Source organism: Aulonocara stuartgranti (genome assembly GCF_965226115.1).
Source record: "Aulonocara stuartgranti genome assembly, chromosome: 3".
NCBI lineage: Eukaryota > Metazoa > Chordata > Actinopteri > Cichliformes > Cichlidae > Aulonocara > Aulonocara stuartgranti.
The window spans coordinates 17,568,140-17,589,200 of NC_138941.1; the positions used below are offsets into that span (position 1 = coordinate 17,568,140).

A 21,061-nucleotide genomic window follows, 5' to 3' on the forward strand; every position below is an offset into this window, starting at 1 on the left:
AAAATGCAGTGCAAAAAATTTCTGCTCTAAATCTTTTTTTTTTTTTTGCAAAAAGCTTTTTTTTTTTGCCTGTTGTGGAAGTTTTCCATTTAAATAAAGCCTGCAGACGAGCGGTGAGCGGTAGCTAACATTCTTTAATCAAAACACACAAAGAACAGACAAGCAAGCTTGATGAAGTCCCTGCATGACCGCGGTCACAGACGGTCAGCAGAGTCTCCCTGAGCCCAGCATGGCTCTCAGTTAAATACCTTCTCCAGGAACAAAAGGCAGTACACAGCTGTTTCACACCTTAAGGTTCACACTCCCTTGCTACCTACCAGAGTCCTCGAAGAGACAAAAGACTCTTCCTGTGGAGTTGTCTGCTTCCCCCAACTTCCTTACTACACCCCCACCATTTGTCTTACTGTATGAGTGTGAGAAATGTTAAAATCCAGTGGCACCAAGGTGTCATACAATAAAATAATGTGATTAATGCATAAGTAAAAGAAATTCCTATACATGCCCCTTCCTGTTTTCTTATGTTTTAACATGTTTGTTACACTTACATGTTTCCAATTTCAAATGTTAACACAGATGTTCAGAGTAAATACAGATTGTAGTTTTTTAAATGATGATTTCATTTAGTTTGGGGAAACAGCTCTCCAACTTTATCTCATGTAGAAAAAGTAATTTCCTTCTAAACCTAATAAGTGGTTTTGTCATCTAGCAAGAACTGCAATCAAGCATTTGCAATAACTGGTGATGAGTGTGTTACAGCGCTGTGGAGGAAATTTGGTCCACTCTTCTTTGCAGAATTGTTTTCATTCGGCCACTTTGGAGGGTTTTCCAGCATAGGCTGAGTTTTTAAGGTCATGCTAAACCATCTCAATCTGATTGCAGTCTGCACTTTGACCAGGTCCATGTTGTTTTTTGAGCCATTCAGAGATGATCTTGCTGCTGTGTTTTGCATTACTGTCCTGGTGCACTTGAGCTTCAGGGCACATTAAATGAGACAAGTGAGGTCTTCAGGTTTTCCACATTTTCTGGATTAAGGCCCTCATCGTGGTTCGATTCCCAAAGCGCTTGAAATGCCTTTGTAACCCTTTCCAGACTGATAGAGTTCAGTGTTTCTTAGCTGTTTCTTTAGACGTCCACGATGTTGCTTTCTGAGATCATTTAGTCAACTTCACATTTTTTATTTTTTATTTTTGCCTGTCCCATTTGGTTCTTCAGCCCTCAGAATTGTTGTCTGAAGACCAACAAGGAGACCCAATGGATTTACTTTCCCAAATGGATCATCACGGCCTTGCCGTATTGGTCCATTTGATCAACCTTTGTTGTTATTATTTATTTTATTTTATTTTCAGTTGTTACAGACAGGACAGACATGACTGAGGGATAGGAAAGGGAGAGCGAAAGATGAAGGAAAAGAAAAACAGAAGGGAAGAGGGACAGTGAGAAAGGGCACTTAAAAAGAGAAAGAAGAGGAAAAAAAATCTCCTGGATCACCTGTTGAGAGAAAAAGAAGAGAGCAACATATTAAACACAACTCCATCACCAGTAGCGGTTTTTGATACGGGCGTCACGGGCGGTTGCCCGGGGCGGCATCATGGGCATCGGCAAAAAAAAAAAAAAAAAATGCTTGTACTCAGGGGCGGAGCGTGGGGGTGGCTTACTGGGCTTAAGCCCGGGTTGTTTTGTCAGAAGCCCGGGGTCTTTTGGAGTGTAATTTTTTCATAGTTAGATGCCTGGCTGACAACTGTATAAAACAAAAAGTACACATAATATTCGAAGCACATAGTGCACATTGTGGGAATTTACGACTGTGCGTGAATCCCCCCTGATATTGGTATGATCCGAGCTCAGGCACTAAGCGACTGAGCGAGGGGGCGGGGCAGCTGCTACCTGTCAGTGCGCTGTTGGAGAAACAGAGCCAGCCATACTAAGGAGAGCTTAAGTTTGACCAGGTACCAAAGAAAATCATTCGTACCGTACAAATAATGTAAATATGACGGTGCATCACGAAAGATTGATATCAAACTGATCACTTGACCAATATTACGTTACTCGCTCTTCAAGTGAATCAACAAATGGCAAAATGAAAAGCCGAACAAATGCTATTTTTTTTAGAGTCTTAGCTTACGTGTGTTTATTTCATATTTTCAGTTCTTACCCTCCCCGACTAATTCGGTTTCAGTTATGTACTGAAATATAAGAATGGATGTCAGAAGTAAACAGTTATCAAACACTCAGGTGAAGAAATGACACTCAGACACTTAGAGCAGTTTTAACGTGCACGGGTGAGAGCTCAAGAGAGACTCACACCCCCTGCAGCAGTTCTCTGCTTTGTGTTCCCATACAAGGTCGTTTCTTGGGTGGCGATTTCCTGTAGCTTGACAGATAATATGAAGGCAAACAGTTTCCGTTGTAGAGCAGAGAGCCAGCAATTAAAAAGTGCAGCTGGTTGAGTACAAGTTGAGTACAAACAGAAATATAAACACTCTTAGCTGATTATTATATAAAAGTAAAAGTAAAAATCCTCTGACAATGGACATTAGAGGGTTCTTTCAAAGAGAAAACTCTGGTAGATGTTATTTTATATATTATGCTTTGTATGTTGTTCAGTATATTTCTATGCAAAACAAGAGGGATTTCAGTACACAGCAGGATATTCACATTTGTAACCAGATATTTACACTTTAGGGAGAAAACATAAAACATTTTTACTGTACAACAACAATTTAGAGTAAACTGTTTGTTTTAGATAAATATTGAAATATATTTTTGAATTAGTTAAATGTCAGAATAAAGAGAGACAGAGCTTCTATTTTTTATCACTTTCATTAAATTTAGGAGTACATATACACTAAGTTTGTTAATTAATAAGAAACTCCAGACGATTCCATTCTGAGCTGAAGAAGCTTCTGATAGGTTAGTAGAGTCCATGTGAGTAAATTGGTGGCACAGCTGTGGATGCATATAAGGCAAAATACAGAGCCTGTTTCTGTGACATGGGAACATCAAAAGATGTCAACCAAAACACCAGGAAAAGAACTGTGGAGCTCCATGAGTGTGGCTCAGTTTGAATACAATTTGGTGCCATTTACAATTAAGAAATACAGATAGTTTCTCTCTTTACTCTTAAAGTTAACAAATATGTTTTTTATATTTATCAATCTAAAAAAAATAAACATTTAGTCTGATTTGATGTTACAATTAAAAAAGTGTTTGTGTTTTGATCTGAAGAGTTTGTAAATATCTGGTTTCAACTGTATATTTGATGATTGTCAGCACAAAGAGGGAGAGAGAGGAACAGAGAGGGAGGGAGAGAGAGGGAGATGCAGAATGAGGACAGAACAGAGATGGAACAAGAGCAGGTGAGACACACATGTTAGTCAAATGGTCGTTTGCCAAAAGTATCACCGTATCATAGGTACTCATGTATCTCGTACCTAGTGTTTCTTTTTAGGTTTGCTATTTTTCAAATTCTATATTTATTAAGTTATGCAGGCTTGTTTGCACAACAAGGCTAAATAATTATATAAACCTTTCTCAATCTAAATAGTGGACTTTGGTAGAATTAAAAAATAAGTGTAGTGCAGGTCTATGATGATTTTTAGTGCTACTATCATCTAGTTCTGATTGTGGTTATGTCTTGGTTAAGTCCTCAGTAATCCTGCTTTTGAACTGTTGTAGTCCTGTTTTAATTCTGGATCAGTTCTGGGTCTGGTTGAATTGGGGTTTAGTCCGCGTGTCTTGATACAGCCCCGACTTTGTTCTGCCTTGCTGCTTAATTAAAAAACTAGTTTAAGGTGTCCTGCATGTGTGATATATATTTTTCCCTATATGAAGTCATTCTTTTTTGAACAAAACTCAAAACAGAGCCAATTAATCTTTCAGTCATTTCTAAGCCCCCCCCCCCCAAAAAAAAAAAATCCCACATGCATACTACCCTTTAGGGCTAAGCCCCGGGTGTTTCAAATGTCTGGCTCCGCCTCTGCTTGTACTCATGCTGCCCCGACGTCAGCCAGCGCATATTGGGAATGGTACAGGCACCGATCGGTTTTCTATAAAATAAAATATAAAATAAAAAATAAAACAAACTAACAAACACGAAAACACCAGACATTATAATAAGACTTATCATTTGCACCTGGTGAATTTCGACAACAGTTTTATGTTAACGCACAATCCTTAATATGTTTTATGTGTGTGTGTGTGTGTGTGTGTGTGTGTGTGTGTGCGGGGGGGCAGAGAGAGTGTTCGCCCGGGGCACCAAACAGGCTAGGACCGCCACGTTAATCTAGCTAAGTGTAAACAGCAGTAAATACTGAATATTGAATGTTGTTGTGTAGCAAGCAGGACCGACAGCGCACAATGTGCTTGGAAATAGCACTGTTAAGAGATATATTCTAAAACACTTCTTCAGCAGAGAATCAGAGAGGAGAAACACACAGATTTTCTTGCTAGCAAGGGCACCAAGAGTGAAGCTCCAAGATTCACAAATGAGAGACTGCCCCGGTCTTTATTTATACTTCAGTGGGTGCTTGTTCCTTACATTGGAATGTGGAGGTGTGTGTGTGTGTGTGTGTGTGTGTGTGTGCGTGTGTGCGTGCGTGCGTGCATGCGTGTGTGTGTGTGTGTGTGTGTCAGAGTGTGACCCCATAAACGACTTCCCTTAACCTGCTGGTCTGGAAAATCCAACACTTCATCTATATGTAAAAAAGGCACTTAGACTAAAACTGACATAGCTACGTTAATCTTACCGTAAAACAATAACACAAGGAACAACCTTTCCCATGCTCCTAGGATGTGGGGGTGAACGCCAGAACACCCTGGAATGTTACAGACCTCCTAGGATGAGACATTCTTTCAATATGCCACCAGTTATATACTTCTAACACAAATGATTACATGCAGTATTCTACCATATGCAAACTTATATCATTAAAAGACTATACTGACTACTAAGTACAATTTTCCATTGACATGGTCTTAAACCTTTGATCAGCTGTAAAACAGCCGTTTTCAGTTTAAGCGTTGTTTTCAATAAATTGCATGCTCAACAAAATGTTTTGTCTCACTCTCATTTCTTCTTGTTGCATGTTAAAGCTCTACGTGGAACCTTATTGAGATCCAACCATCTTTTGCCATTTTTCAAGTGGTTTAAACTTTTATCGGGACTGTAGTGATGGAAAAAAATCAAATGTGGTTTGTTTGTTTTCTTAAGGATTTTTAACAGCAGTCTCAGTTCAGGTGTCGCACAGCCTCTACTTAAAAAACCTAATCTTGGTTCCTCTGTCCTCTCAAAGTTCAGGACTATTTTAAGCTTTCTTTCTGTCGAAAATCTTGGAAGATATTGTATTTGCTCAGCTGCAATCTTTTGTAAATGGACACAATGTTCTTGAGAGGTTTCAGTCTGGTTTTAAAGCACTTTTAAAAGTTTTTAACGATCTTTTATTAGCCACTGACTCAGAAGACTCGGCTGTGCTTTTGCTTTTGGACCTGACCGCTGCCTTTGATACTGTTGGCCAAAGCATCTTGATCTCGCGATTGGAGCATTAGATTGGTTCAGGTCATTCCTGCTTGACAGGACTTTCTCTGTGAGCTTCTGAGATTTTATGTTTCCCTTTAGCTCCCCTTACTTGTGGTGTTCCTCGGGGATCTATGCTGGGGCCAATTTTATTCTCTATTTATATGCTGCCTCTAGGTCTAATGTTTAGGAAATATAACATTTGTTTCCATTCATACACCGATTACACTCAGATCTACTGTCAAGTGAAGCGAGGCTGTCCTGCTCCACTAGAACCCTCACTTCAATGTCTCCGTGAAGTTAACGCCTGGATGTCTTGATGCGTTCTCAATCATCCAGGTAAGTAAATCTCCAAAAGTTGATTCTGTTCATCTGGACGTTTTCAGTGGGAGAAACGTTTCCCCAACTCTCTGTCAATGGTACTCATGGCCATTGATCAGGGGTCTTTGATCAGTGGTTGTTGATCAATGGTCATGAGAATTTGCATAATTATGATGAAGGTGACCTCCCAGCCCATTGTTCCTTCAGTGGGCTGGTTTCAGTCATTATGCAAATGTCCTGTTTATAAGATTTGGGGAAACCTGCAGACAGCTGAGACTGAAGAAGTCACCTGGATGATGAGGAAACGTTTCTGAAAACGTCCAGATGAACAGAATCAACTTTTGGAGACTAACATCTGGATTTCCTCTAACTTCCTCAACTTTAATGAGAACAAAACTGAAATGTTTGGACCAAGTGGCAGCACTTATCATTTTAACCTGCACAGTCTTGAACCTTTTATGAAGTCGAACGTTAAATATTTGGGGGTTATAGTTGACAAAAATTGAAAAACAGATTAGCTCAGTTGTACAGCGGGTTTTTTTTTTTTTCAAACTGAGGCTTATATCTAAGGCGAGTTCATTTTTGTCTTTTAAAGTCTTTGAACGGGCAATCCAAGCTTTTATTACATCCCAGCTGAACTATTATAACTCCTTATATGTTGGAGTTAGTCGGACCTGCCTCGCAGGACTCCAATTGGTCGAAAATGCTGCAGCTCGTCTTCTGACACGAACTAAAAGACGTGAACATATTTCCCCGATGCTCGCCGTTCACTTCAGAATTGATTTTAAAATACTATTGTTGACTTACAAAGCACTGAATGGACACGCTCCTGGGTATTTGTCTGACCTCTTGCAGCCTTATGCGCCCTCTAGATCTCTTAGATCAAATGATTTGTTGCTTTTAGCCGCACCAAGGTCGAGGCTGGTTCACAGAGGCCATCAAGGGTTCGTAGCCCCTAAATGTACCCCTACACATCAGACAGGCTCCTACTGTCAGTCTTCAAATCTCATCTAAACACACATTTGTATTCACTGGCTTTTCATACAGTACGAGTTATTTGATACTATTTTGTATTTCTGTACAGGACTTTGGTCAGCGTTGCTGTTGTATTTAAATGTGTAAATAAGAACGATAATGATACAAAAGCAATCAATTATGATCCAATTAACAGCTGCTGTCTGTCGTGTTTTGTTTTATTCTTAAGCTGCTGTGTGTAATGTTTCTGCAACATCAGTTTGTCAGGAGTGTGTGAAGCTACACAGGGTGGCAGACCCACTGCACCCTGTGCATTTAAGGCCTTCATAATGACACATATTGTGTTCCATATAAGAATGAAATATGAATAAAAATTCTTATTTGCCAGGTTCTAACACTGATTCTGAAGCAAACTGAGAAAACAGAGCAGCATGAACATGCATACAGTCGTACATGAGGGGCATGCATTGCAAACAGTTTTATACAGTGGAAAAAAAACACGTTTTGAAGGATGTGACCAGGGACGTGTTGTTTCACAGAGACGCAACAGAAACACAGAAGTCAAAAATAGTTTATTTAAGACAAAGAAGAAGTTGGTGTTTGTAAAAAATAAAAAGGAAACACACAGCAGTCTCTGCATGCAGACGTTGGTCCCTGTGTTTGTAAGCAGAGAATAGTTGGTTGTGCCATGAACTGTGTGGTAGAGCTGGAAAATAAAACAGCTGTAGCTGTTGTCTTCTTTAGAGTTCAATAATTTTACAGTTTCCGTTCATAACTGTCTTCATTACAAATCAATAAACATTACCAGCTGGAGCGTGTTCAGCAGTGCATGTGACTCGTCAGAGCAGCAGAGCCATAAAACAACAACACATCATATAAAAATCTGCACATAGAGCCTTAAACCACAAACTCTGAATAAGAATAACTTTTTATTTTTCATGCTTTGCATTCACATAATTAGTTTTAAGGTTGAACTGGTGCAACATCCACAGAGTGCAACAAGAAAATGAACCCAAATCACTTTATATTAACATGTTTTCTAACATGCTTTGGTTGAACAGTAGAAAAAATCCATGCTCTTGTGAAGTGCAATAAAAATAATATAAATATAGTTAACAGGACGCTTCAGTTAGGTCTAGTTTAAAACATTTTCTAAATGCTTTTTAATTTTACAAATATCTCGAGGAGTTATTTTATTTTTCTCAAATGGAAATGTTGATAAAAATATCAGTCAATTAGTATTTTGGTGTAACTTTGTTAAAACACATAAAAGCAGTCATGTGTGGCCGTCCCTGTCAGACAGCCGTGTGCAGCGGGGTTCCTGTGGTGTGTGTCGGGGAGTGGTCCGAGGAGGACGACAGGGAGTGGGATGAAGCCTCTCTTTGCAGCTCCTCCACCCTCCTCTGGAGCTCTGCTCTCAGGATCAGCAGATCCTTCAGAGTCTGGTGCACTGGTACCTGAAACACAATCACAGCGTGAGGAGCTACAGTCTTTCTCCAGCAGTCCTCAGTAGACTCAGCTCGGCACAGCTGAGACTCTTACTGTGAGCTCTGTCTGAGTGTCTGCTGTTTGTGAGTGAACTCCAACACCATCAGGAGATAAGCAGCCAGAACTGAATAGAAAAGAAGATGTTTTCTTCTCTGTATTATAAAAAATAAGCTCCTTCGTCTGGGATTATTTGATCAAAATTTTATCTTCCCTTCTCTCATCAGGTCCCGTGTCCCGGCATGACCAGGTGACTGAGAGCAGCTGTGTGGCTCAGCGTCCCGTGAACCCACTGCTCCACCCTCCCCTGCAGCTGAGCCACAAAAATAACATCCACAACTGCACCAAAGAGTAAAACAGTGAAATATAGAACTTAGACATTAGTTCTCTATCATCTCGAGACTCCACTCTCCAGAGATTCTTACTCAGAGAACCAAGGTCACAATGTAACCGTACGGTCTCTGTTGCTCGGTTCCTGTTAGTACATGAATCAATAATTGATCAGCCCGCGACCCTGACAAGGAGAAGCAGAAGCGGGTGGATGGATGACTAAATCCATCACGAGAGCTTTCTTGTAGATCTTGTTTCTGTTACCTGTTGTTTTCTGGTAACATTTATCTGTGGTGAACATCTCAGCCCTAACCAGACTCCTTCACCAGCTACCACCAGCGTACCTGTGGCCTCATGCGTGGGTTCCAGCGGGCATAGTAACTGGTCCAAAGCTCCAGGTGTCTGGGCGAAACCATCGGGTAGAGAACGTGGTTCTCATAGTCCACATAGAAGGGGTTGGTGAAGTCCTCGGGCTGGCTGTCAGGTAACAGCATCAACCAGTCAAAACCTTTCAGTAATCTTGTCCACTCACGCTTAACATAACCAGCGAGGTCATTAACGTACCTGTTGATGTACGACCAGAGAGACACAGTCTTGGCTGGAACCTCCTGCACAAAACAAAGTTAGACTTTCAGCTGAAACAGCTTCTATGACCCTGTTGCATCAGGACACGAACATACCTGGTTGGCCCGCTCCTGTTCACTGCTGTAGAGGAATGTACCAAACAGACAGCTGTACAGATGGTCCAGCACGGTGATCAGGAAGAGCTCATTGAACTCAAAGGCTGCTGGGAACTGCGTTCAGAACGAGTCAGAGAAATGATGTAAATACGTACACACAAAGACATACTGGAATCAAGAAATGAACACGATGTGCTGTTGAAGCTGGAGTCCAGGACCGACCTGTCGAGTCATCTGCCAGACGCAGTCGATAAACTGGACGAACAGAGGCGAGCGCTCTGAGTTAGCATGGTTCTCATCACCGTGGCCCACGCGCTTTAACACAGGGGGGAAAAGTAGTTATAAGCATTTGTTGAGCCTGCCTGACGTCGTTTCAAATCTTCATATTTCTTACATCTGATATGTTTAATATGAAACTAGACTCCTGCATCATTTCTGAGCTTTTACACAGAAATATACAACCAGTCAAAAGTATGGATGTTGTTCCTTTATTTTCACGAGTGTTTACACTGTAGATTCTCACTGAAGGCATCAGAACTATGAATGAACACATGAAATTCTGTAATAACAAAAAAGTGTGAAATAACTCAGAACATGTTTGATATTTCAGATTCTTCCAACATGTTTGATATTTCAGATTCTTCCAAACAGCCTTTGCTTTGAGTCCTGCTTTGCTCCCTCTTGGCGTTCTCTCCATGAGCTTCATGAGGTCGTCTCCTGAAACGGTTTCCAACAGTCTTGAAGGAGTTCCCAGAGATGCTGAGCACTTGTTGGTCCTTTTGCCTTCACTTCTCCGTCACACAAAGACATGGCAGGTGGAACCAAAGATCTCAAATGTGGACAGACCAAAGCACAGATGTCCTCTGGTCTAATGTCCACTCCTTGTGTTTCTCAGCAGCTGTTTGACCATAAAGGCCTGATTCACACAGTCTCCTCTGAACATGTAGAGATGTGTCTGCTACTGGAGCTCTGTGTGCATCTATCTGGGCTCTGATCTGAGCTGCTGTTAACTTGTGATTTCTGAGGCTGGTGACTCGGATGAATGTCTCCTCAGCAGCAGAGGGGACTCCTGCTCTTCCTTTCCTGGGGCGTCCTCATGTCAGACAGTTCCATCGTGGTCTTGATGGTTTTTGTGACAGCACTTGGGGACACATTCAAAGTTTTAGCAGTTTTACAGCCTGACTGAGCTTCAGTTCTTAAAGTAATGATGGGCTGTTGTTTCTCTCAGCTGATTGGTTCTTGCCATAATATGAATTATAATAGTTCTCTAATATGGCTGTCAGCTGTGCACCAACCTGACTGCTGCACAACACACCTGATGGTCCCAACCTCATTAAGAAGGCAAGAAATTCAGCAAATGAGCCCTGACAGGCTCACCTGTGAGGGGAAACACGTCAGGTGACGACAGCATGAAGCTCACTGAGAGAAGGCCGAGGGTTTGCAGCGCTGCCAACAAAGCAAAGGATGGAATCTAAAATATAAAACATATCAATTTTTCCTTTGCTCTGCATTTGCCGTTCAGTTTCCTGCCCTATTTTCAAATTATTAATTAGTATTATTAATTAATTTTGCAAACTATCTGGCAGACTTCTAACTGTGGAGCTGGCGAGGTAAAGAATGCCTGATGTTGAGTCGTATCATTTGCTTTCTCATATACAACTAAAAGCTTCTTCTGGCTGCTTCCTTAATAACAAGGCATGCATATTTAATATGGTGCAGATTTTTATGACAGATCTTCTCGTAAGTATTTCTCCTCCTGGACTCGGAATCTCTGCATGTGAAGCAAATGCATTACAGCACCTCTAACTTGTTTACATATGCAGCGACACTGGAGTGTGTACATGAAAAGCAAAGGCCCGTGAATGTACTTCATTCCAGGTAACTATGTAAATGACTGCATGTTGATGCCAGATTGTTATGTAAAAAATAGGGATATAAAGCAAACCAACAAATATTATATGTAGCAGACTCTTACAGCAGCAAACTTGTGTCCAAAACTAATCCACTCCTTCTCCACTAAAACCTGCAAACACAAGCATATATATGTTTAGTACGTTACTACATGCAAAGATGAGGTCTGGAGTGTGTACTTGGTGTGTGTAACCTGGAAGCCTCTCAGTGTGCGATAGTAACTGTCCAGCATCAGCATGGCCAGAGAGGTAAGCTGGGCTGTCCTGTCCCAGCCGTCGCTGCAGTGAACCACCACCGACGTCTTCCCAGACTCCAGCTTATCAGCTACCTTTGCTGCTCCTGCTAATAACAGCTAAACACAGCAGGGCCGTGTGGTTAAGATCTATTCTTTGCATAAGGAAACAGCTTGTTCCTTCTTTTATGTGGCTGGCGTGCGTTTGTGTAGTTTACCCGTATGTACTCCAGCCAGTGCGTCTGGTCGATAAAGGAGTGCCAGTGGGCTTCGTCTATGGTAGGATAAACGACATCCTTCATCTTCCTGAGAGACTCCCTCATCACATGAATGTTTGGAATTTCCAGGAAGTTTAGCTCTACGTTGGGGTAGAAACTCTCGCTTTCATACCCTCCATCCTTTCCCTGCATGTGATGGAGGCAGCGGAGGAGTCCAAAAGAAAAAGAGAGATTTCCGTGTTAATAAGTGATGTAAGGGTGAGCAGTGATGAAGAAGCATGTCTCTATAGCAGCGTGGTTAAAACGCTCTGTGTTGCACCTTGTTGGTGATGGCCACGCTGCTCTGTCGGGCATCAAAGATGGTGAGCTTGTGGGACTGAGCGTTGGCGTCCATGATGATTTGGAGAAAGCGTTCGTCTTCTTTACAGCGACGGTCTGACGGCCCAACTAGCGGCTGGCTACAGCGCACGATGGTGGCCTGAGACTCCGGGTGGATCCAGGACAAGACCTGCAAGCAGGAAGAGCAAGACCAGTTCAAGCGAGCCAAACACACTGAGCACAGCATGAGGAAACAGCTCGGACACAATCTAAACTAACATTCATTTTGTGTGTTCCCATAAATACTAAAGTTACAAAGCAAGATGTATGGCTAACTGACAAGTCATCAGCCAATGAACCTGCAAACATCGCGGGAAGCTTGCAGCAGCCTATTGCAGCGTAACATCAGGGAGGTTTAGGGTCAGCTAATCCAGCCCTAGCTATATCTTTAATCTTAAAAGTAGAGACGCTGTCTGTCCCTCGAATCCAAACTGGGAGCTGCTCCCGTTCTACTCTGAGATAAAGAGCAAAGCCTCAGATCTGTGCTCAGACTGACCGGTATACGGTGCTTGGCTCTGAACACAGCCACTCGTTTGATGTCTTCATCTGTGATGTTGGTGGGGATGACCAGGACGGAAGGATACGTGTCACATAGCTCATAGGTGCTGTTTATCTTACTGATGGTCCAGCTCTCATTAGGAAGCCCCTGACAAAAGACATGCAAGCAGAGAAAAGAAACAAAGTCTGGATAATGTAGAAAACAAATCTGATACACACGTAACTTGTTCACACATAAAATGTTCAGGATGCTGGAAAAGTGCTATTAAAAAAGAAACAGAGAAACATTTTGCAACAAATGAGGTTAACTGGCAACATGTCAGTCGTAGAGTAACGGCGCCCGTGGAGTTACCTGACGTCTGTATTCTGCTGCTGGGTCATACACCTTCCAGCCGTCCACAGGAAACTGCTCTTTGTACAGGAAGGCAAACAAGGGCTGCCAGAGGAAGTCACAGTTACAGAATTAGTCATGCAGATGTAACAAACAGTAGTTTTTACTATAACCGCCCTCACTCACGACCAGTTTGCCTTATGGGACTAACCAAAAGCCTTCTACAGCTAACTGTCAAACTCCTCACTATCCTCCAACCTTTGCTCCTCTTTATCATTTTGTATGTTGGTGCTTGCGTCTGCTATCTGTCACTGTATGTTGTGAGGCAGATCTGAGTGACACGTCAGTTAAAAGCAGTAAATACAGGACAAGAGAATTAAACTGACCAGACTGTGGGACAGAGGAAAGGCATGTTTGGTCAGCACCTCCACCACGTCTGGCTGGCTCTCCTCCATCTTATAGGCAAACCTGGGACTCCTCATGTCCTGAAGCATGAAGCAGGAAACTGCTCAATCAGCAGACTCGCCAAAATAAGACATTTGCACATTTTCTGGGTTTTTCTTTTATTGCTGTTAACTAAAAATGCCTATAAGATGTTAGATGACGTGTTTTAACACATGTAATCATGCATTTGTGTGACTGCTTGTGTATTAAAGCGGTACCTTGCAGACCAGCTCCAGTCCCTTGTTGTTCTCTCCTTGGTTGGGAACACTGATAGATTCGATCCTGCTGATGACTCCCAGGTTCACATCCAGAATGAAGGGAGAGTCCTGAATGGACACACTAACATGAACACACTGGTACAGATGGAGCGCGCTACAGCACTTCTAATAATCTAGCAGACCTTTTCCACACTGATGAAGTACAGCTTGTAGTCTGTGACGGTCAAAGTCCCAGTAACCAGACCGCTGAATGGACAAATGTACATCACATCCTTGACTGTAGGAAAAGAAAAGCGCTGATTACACAGGTGTATTTGTATGACTGGACAATACACATAGAGACTAGGAAGAATGAAGGTACCTGTAGTTTGGATGGTCTCTCCAGGGAGCAGAGGAACCTGGTTCTGGAACATTTTGACCTGTGCTCCGTATCTCAGACCTGGGAGGGTCTGCAAAGATCACAGATCACTCAGTGGGACCACTACACACCTGTTTTATGCTAGCTAGTACTTGCAGACACATCATTATCAAGCCTGTAATGGAGAGGTATTTTGCTACTGTTGCAAAATAAACTCATCAGTGTTAGAACAATAATCCTTTTTGCTAAAGCATATAGTTAGAGCTGGATCCTCCCTTAGTTATGCTGCAATAGGTGTAGGCTGACGGGGGATTCCCATGATGCACTGGGTGTTCCTTCTTCACTCACTAAAGCTGTGTCCCAAAGTGCTCCAACGTTTTCGGAGACATCTGTTACCCACCAGCTCGATAGCTAGCCGGGGTTCAATGGTCACTCGAGCCAGCGAGAACTGCAAAATCCCCGCACGCTGTTTTCAGACTCCTGCCGTGTTTCGCTACTGAGGTTAAACATGATATATCAGTCACTTAGATAACTTAAAAATGTTAATGTTTGGCTTTTTTCAGTATTTTATTTGTTCGTGAGTAAATCGGTTTGGCTGAGATTAAAGTTATAGTTTTTATACAGCTGGATAAACGTCAAAAGAGACCGTCGAGAGTTTGCTCCAGCGTCCTGTTATATTTTAGATGGCAAGGAGCAGACGGCCGAGTTTATTAAACTCCACCGAGACAGCTAGTGTTGCAAAACTGAAGGCTGGATCGTCCAATTTCAAAGCTCTGCACTTCCGGCCTCCTCGGTCTACTTGGGCCGAGAAGGCCTCCAAAGGAGGCCGGGTCCTCCTTACTGCAAAGGATGCATCCTAGGTTTTGGGACACAGCTTATGTATTAACAGACCTCTCTGCACTGAATCATACTTGTTATTAATCTCTGTCTCTCTTCCACAGCATGTCTTTATCCTGTCTTCCTTCTCTCAACCCAACCGGTCGCAGCAGATGGCCCCGCCCCTCCCTGAGCCTGGTTCTGCCGGAGGTTTTTCCTTCCCACTGTCACCAAAGCGCGTCATATGATTGTTCAACAATACTGGTTTTAATGTTTTGTCTGATTCTTAATCAGGACCTGGCTACCACACACATTCTACATTTCCAAGAATACGAATCAGTAACATCTTTTATAAGACCCTCCCTGACTGTTGTACATATCATTTTGCCAGGATAGCGCAGCAGCACTAAGGGAAAGAAGAGTGAACGGAAAGGATGAAGCAGGCAGACCAACAGAGCGAGGAGCAAGAAAACTGAAGAAAAGTAAGAGACAGACTTGCCAAAGCATTGGAAGGATGCTCAGAGTCAATGTCTCCATGGTAACAAAGCCCTTCATCCTGTGAATCCTGCTGCAGGGAAAAGCCAGCATGAAGACAGTGAGACAAAGAGACAGAGAGAGATTATATAGTAAAAGGACACGCTTATAGACTGAAAGATGTTATGTGTTTGAAGATGTGACGACACAAGTGCATCACTCCCTTTGAGAGGGCAGTACAAAACAAAGTCTAGCTCGTGTGAAACAGATGAGCACAGAATTATTGGGCCGTCTATGAAAAATGTTTAAAGTAGGTTTGTCAAGTTTCCCAAGTGTTGTTAAACAGCAGGGAGTTTTTAACAGGGTTCCCAAACATCTGAGGTTTATATGATGGATGTGCACACTATGTCCCCTTTCACACAGAAACAAATTAATTTCACAAAACCTACCAGAGTCAAAAATATTAGCTCCCCTGATGCTAATGTGGACTCGTTCGTTAGTGCTTTTCTAGTCTACGTGAGCACTCAAAGCATCCCTCGTTCACCAATCACGTTTTACCTCTGACAGATGCAATAAAGAGCAAGTTGGGGTTTAATAACATCGATCATGTTAAGCCGGCCGCCTGGAATCATTTTGCTGTTTCAGCTGTAAAAGTGTCATAAAATCATCTGAGAGTTTTTGTCCCCTTTGTCAGGACGACTATTTCTTTCAACATCTGGTAGTTGTGTTGCTCTACTGTAAACTATAAGAGTGTTATCAGGGATAATAAGAGAAAAACACAAATATTTGACAATTTATATTGAATGAGGCACTCAGAATGTACATGAATAAAAGATTTAGAACAGCCAAAAAGTATGAACTGCTAAACACTGAAAAACAACAAGTATGTGACCTTTGAACCTGTGGTGTGTATTGGGGCATCTCTTTTTTTCTAAATAATTCCAGGCATTTTGGGCCCTGGTAGAGCTCCAGGAAGCACTTCCTGTCAAGCTTGAACCCCAGGCCTAACGACCCCACTCTGCTCCGCCTGTGTGGTGGATGCACTTGGATGCACTTCCACCAGAACTTCCTGACCACAAACCACTTTTAAATCACACCTCAAAACTCATCTATTCAGAATTGCATACACCTGCTCTGTCTTAGTCCATTTTTACTTGCTCAGCTTTTATACTGTCATGCTTGGTTTTTCTTATTTACCTTATGTCTAAATGTTATTTTGCCATGTTTTTTATATTGTATTGTTGCGATTGTTCTTGTGCTATTGTAAGGTGACCTTGAGCCTCTTAAAGGCACCTATAGATAAAATGTATTATTATTGTTATTATAACAATCCAAACCTAGGTTTGCTCAGAAGCTTCACAGATCCATTCAGGATTCCTTCCACCCACTGGCATGATTCCCAGTTCTAGAAACACTGAATTATTCCCACAGCTTGATGCTCCCACCACTGTGATGGCCTTCACATGCAAACACTGTTTGGTAACTTTAATGTCCCCAATGGGAAATTGATTTGCAGCCAGTCCACTCATCAAACAACATCGAGTTACAAAAACCCCACTTTAATTAGATTTTCTTATTGAGGCGCTACAGTTTGTCTGGTTGGTTTCTTTCTCTGTTGCAGTGGAGTCAGTTTCATACTTAATTAAGAATGAAAAAAGAAAGATGAAGAAAAGCAGAGAGGGATAAACAGGAAGTAGAGTGAGCAGAGAGGAGCAGCAGCTCTGGTCTGTCTGCAGCAGGAGGCTGATTTGGTTACACACAGTAACAAACTGCTCAAATTTGCATCACATGCAATATTTATTCAGAGCACGTCCTAAAGCCGTTACAGGTATTCGTCTAATTTGAACATTTGCTGTATCACAAGAATCACAGTCAAGAGGCAGCTGTTGCTTTATCCCAGGCTACAAAACTCCTGTGTGTGTGCAGTACACTTGTGTTGTAAATGTGTTGAAAGGACAACAACTCTTACCCTGCGATTCAGCCTCTTGGACACCTGGAGGTTAAACACACCACATGGACATGAAATGGAAAGCACTAAGGTGACACTCTGGTTCAACCCAAAGGTTATCTTTAATGTGTGGCACATCAGTCTGTGTTTATAACAGAAGGATGCAAATAGACAAGCGCGCAGAAGCAACCTCCAAACAATGAGCCTCAAAATTCAAGCAAAGACAACAAGTGACAAACAGCCGATACAAGTTCAGACAAGCTGCAGGAAAGCTGCGCTTCTAACTTTGTTCTAATGAAGTGAGCCTTAAATCGGAGGGTTTGATCTGACACAGTGGAGGTGAATTCACTACACACATTTCATTAGATGTGCACAGAGTGGTGTCTTTTTACATTCAGGAGCTATTTGTCATTTCACAGACAGTGTACATACCACAGTGGTGACAGTGAAGTCTGTGCTACTCTGGTTACATTTCTCAAGACTGTGATAAGTTCCTGGAAATGCAACTTTTCAAAGAAATAACACAACTAACACTGTTCAGCTCACAGTTCTCAGCAGCTATAAGCACAGAGTTTGGTTCCGATCTGGATTTCGGGAAGGAAAACTCCAGTTCTCTGAATATTGGTCAGCCTTATTGCTCAGGTGCAACGTAATAGCTGTAGAAGATGTAGTGAGGTGTTATCATATTTTATTGTCAGCGTTTGCAAAGATCTAATGTTATACAACCAGGGGCCACAGTTTGGTCTCTCTCTGCAGGTCTAGTGTGATGTGTTAGACTTGCAAACAATACAGCTAAACCCTGCTAAATAACAGATCTATATGAGCAGCATCGTCTAGTTAATAAAGCACATTGCATATAATGTGCAATACATAGAACATTACACCTCTGCCTGATCTGAGGTCTAACAGACAAAACTCAATATGAATGAGCCAAAATGCGCCTCGCTACAGAGCGGTGGTTGCAGAGAGCAGGCCGCTGACAGACAGAAGCAGTCGATAACTTGCTCAGTAGTGTCCCTAAACAATGACAGCAGACTTTATCATTCATATGGACTTAACAGACAAAACTAGGCGCCCACACTCAAAGCAGCTCACATGGAGACGTCTCCGAGACTTACCATGAAGTCTGGTCTTCTCCCAGCCTATTAGTTACAGAATACACACGGATGAGAATCACTGCCAGCAGTGTGTGTGTCTGTGTGTGCTGTGTGTTATCTACCTTGATGTCCCTGCTCCCAATGTCTGGTTGGACTGATCCTGAGATCTGACTGGAGATTGTGGCTGCTATTAGCTGTTTACACCATTCTACGTGAGAACCTGTTGGACTGAACACAGAGTGAAACAGTGAACTGACGTATATTCGGCTATATTCACGTTTAACATCATCACTGTAAGATGCATGTGTTAAACAGATAAACATCCTCTGTCAGTGAGGACAATGTTCAGCTGACCACATGTTACAGATGAGAACGTTCCCCCAGCTCAAAGAGCAGAATCCCTGTGTAGTAACAATGTTATTAATGCATAACTAATATTATTTCAACTGCAAACGATGATTGCTAAGAAAACCAACACTGCCACTAAAAGCTGCCAGAAATGTTGCTGGACTGAGTCTGCCATCAGACTGACACCAGCCTGCAACTACACGGGGTGAAGTTGCCAATTATATGCAATCTGTCTCTGATATAAACTGCATTGTGACTTCAGTCAGTCCAAGTCAGACTTTTGTAGTATTCACAGAGTATTTTCATTTATTTAATAAAATGTTGATTTTTGGATGCAAAATTTGATGATACTTTGCTGTATGGATTTTTCTCCCACTCCTGAGCCAGACAGTACAACATCCTGTCCCTGAGCTTTGACAGCGGTTGTCTGAGTGATGGAGACATACGGTCGGTCTCCATGACAGTCCTGAATATCAAGCCGAGAACAATATATCAGCTCATATGAAGCTTGTCGGTGACAGAAGATAAGCCAGTGCCTCTGACAGACTCAGTCTGGATTGGAGCAGCTTTGTGGTGTGAATGTCTTGGAATGTTGAGGGGGAGGAGTTACGACTGTGTGACGCTTCCTCCAGTTTTAGTACTATAATGGGGGGATGATAAGCAGGCATCAGCATAAAGACTACATAAAGAACATGGTTCCTACCCAGCACAACACAACCCCACGTTTCAGTGTCGGCATTGTTTTAACAGGAGCAACATTGTAACATTTCTGTCACCACGTCATCTCTCCCTCAGGTGGCTGCGCTGCACGTCGCTTCCTCTGAGCGGCAGATACGGATGCGTAACTCGGCGTCTGCAGGCTGGGTGGCCATATTCCGCCTCATTCCTGTGCATTTCCTATATGCTGTGTTAATCACGTGACCGTATTATTTTGTCAGCTACTGTGTTGTATGTTGTGGTTCCAAATAACACTGAGATGAAATGCTAACACACTACATCCGTGATGAGTGTTTTGTCACGTTGGAAAGTTTGACCCAAGCACTGGTCTGTGGATCGATGCCGAGATGAAGGTGTGAAGAAATACTACTAATATTTCATGTTGCTGGTGTTCGGTGGGAAAGCGAGACGAGCATAAGTAACAAGCTGGGCATCGACGTCACGTTTTCTCGTTAGCGAGCCTGCTTACCTGTCCAGGGTATCACCGGCTGCCGCGCCGCAAGTCGGCGAGCCCCACGGCTTTCTGTTCGCCCCTGCACCGTCCCCAGCGCCGGCACCTCCGGCCTGTTTCTCCATCTGTCACACGACTGCTTCGTTTCTGGGTCACCGGGGGGCGCAGATGATGGTTTCCTCTGATACAGACAAGGGATGCGGATGAAACTAAAGCTCGGTGTAATTCCAGTGTCCGCTCCCAGCGGCTGTAATGGATCTTTAAGGACTCCGAACGGTGTAAAGAAACTAATCAGAGGCTCGACAGCGGATCTCACATGCAGTGGTTTCCTCTGCTTTGGTTGTTTGCACTTCCTCTTAGTCGCATCTATACCCGCAGCATTGTTGTTCGCAAACAGTGACGTCGCCACGGCTTCTACCAGTGCTAAGGATGCTGTTGCACGGTCTGGCCGACAGGCGTCGCCATTTAGACAAAACTGCCACATCAGCGCAAGAAGAAGAAGAAGTCAACACGGAACGAAGAAAAATGCCACGAGAGGATGTGGGTGTCAAACATGTTCATCAAATAATAACACAATACAAAAAACACACGAATAATTAAATAACCACATATTCTATCTTAAATTAACCTGTCTGAATTCACCACATTTAGGACTGCTGGTAGAAACGGGGGTAACTGCTTAAAGGATGTTTCATATAATCTTTAAATGCAGAAAAGTTGGAGCAACCGCAAAAAATCTACATCATTAATTAAAATATTACAACAAAATTCTGTCACAGGTATTCTTCAAGACCAATAATAAACATAGGATGCACTGATATAGCATGTATACAGCATACATATATAAAGAAAATATCTTCGAGTTAATTTTTTTTTTTTTTTTTTTTTTTTAACAAAAACTCCAAGCTTTCCTAACATCAACCTGAAAAATTCATCACCCTGATAATTATCAGTAAATGTCTTAAATTAACTTTCTTTATGGGTAATAAATTAAATGACAATTAATTGGTTTTCACTTTTTCTCCACACTTGAAAAATCTATGAAATGATATTTTTTCCTTTTTTTACAGGAAGAGGAAAACATGCTTTTGTAACTGGTAAACTCGCGATTTTTTTTTCTTTTTTTTTTTTTCTTTTTTTTAAAAAAACACCTGTGCAGAGGAACAGGAACATAAGCAATCATAAATCAAAATCAATCATCAGCCTGGGCTGTCCTGGTGCCACGTGCACTTATGGACACCTCTATGTTCAAACATGGTGGTTGTTGCGTTTTACACAGAAGTCTGCTCAACAGAACACTGCTCCGGTTCACATCTGGC

The 21,061-nt window shown here is 42.2% G+C and overlaps 1 protein-coding gene across 5 annotated transcripts; it reads right to left on the minus strand.

Annotated features, from left to right (window-relative positions):
- Positions 1 to 7,361: 7,361 nt before the first annotated feature.
- On the minus strand, positions 7,362 to 20,187 carry LOC309702585 (phosphatidylinositol-3-phosphate phosphatase MTMR1-like). Of its 5 annotated transcripts, XM_082527204.1 has the most exons (20): positions 19,761 to 20,187; positions 18,349 to 18,454; positions 18,248 to 18,271; positions 17,151 to 17,174; positions 15,207 to 15,275; positions 13,895 to 13,982; positions 13,716 to 13,810; positions 13,534 to 13,641; positions 13,258 to 13,356; positions 12,893 to 12,976; positions 12,539 to 12,688; positions 11,984 to 12,172; positions 11,665 to 11,850; positions 11,408 to 11,566; positions 11,279 to 11,326; positions 9,526 to 9,618; positions 9,304 to 9,417; positions 9,188 to 9,231; positions 8,968 to 9,100; positions 7,362 to 8,265 (listed from the first exon to the last, which is right to left on the minus strand). In XM_082527204.1, exons 1-20 carry the CDS (start codon positions 19,865 to 19,867, stop codon positions 8,104 to 8,106), a joined length of 2,082 nt encoding a protein of 693 aa, XP_082383330.1. In that variant the 5' UTR covers positions 19,868 to 20,187; the 3' UTR covers positions 7,362 to 8,103. The 5 variants fall into 5 exon arrangements, with proteins under 5 accessions (XP_082383330.1, XP_082383327.1, XP_082383326.1 ...); XM_082527201.1 differs by lacking the exon at positions 15,207 to 15,275; XM_082527200.1 differs by lacking the exons at positions 17,151 to 17,174; positions 18,248 to 18,271.
- Between the last annotated feature and the right edge of the window lie 874 nt (positions 20,188 to 21,061).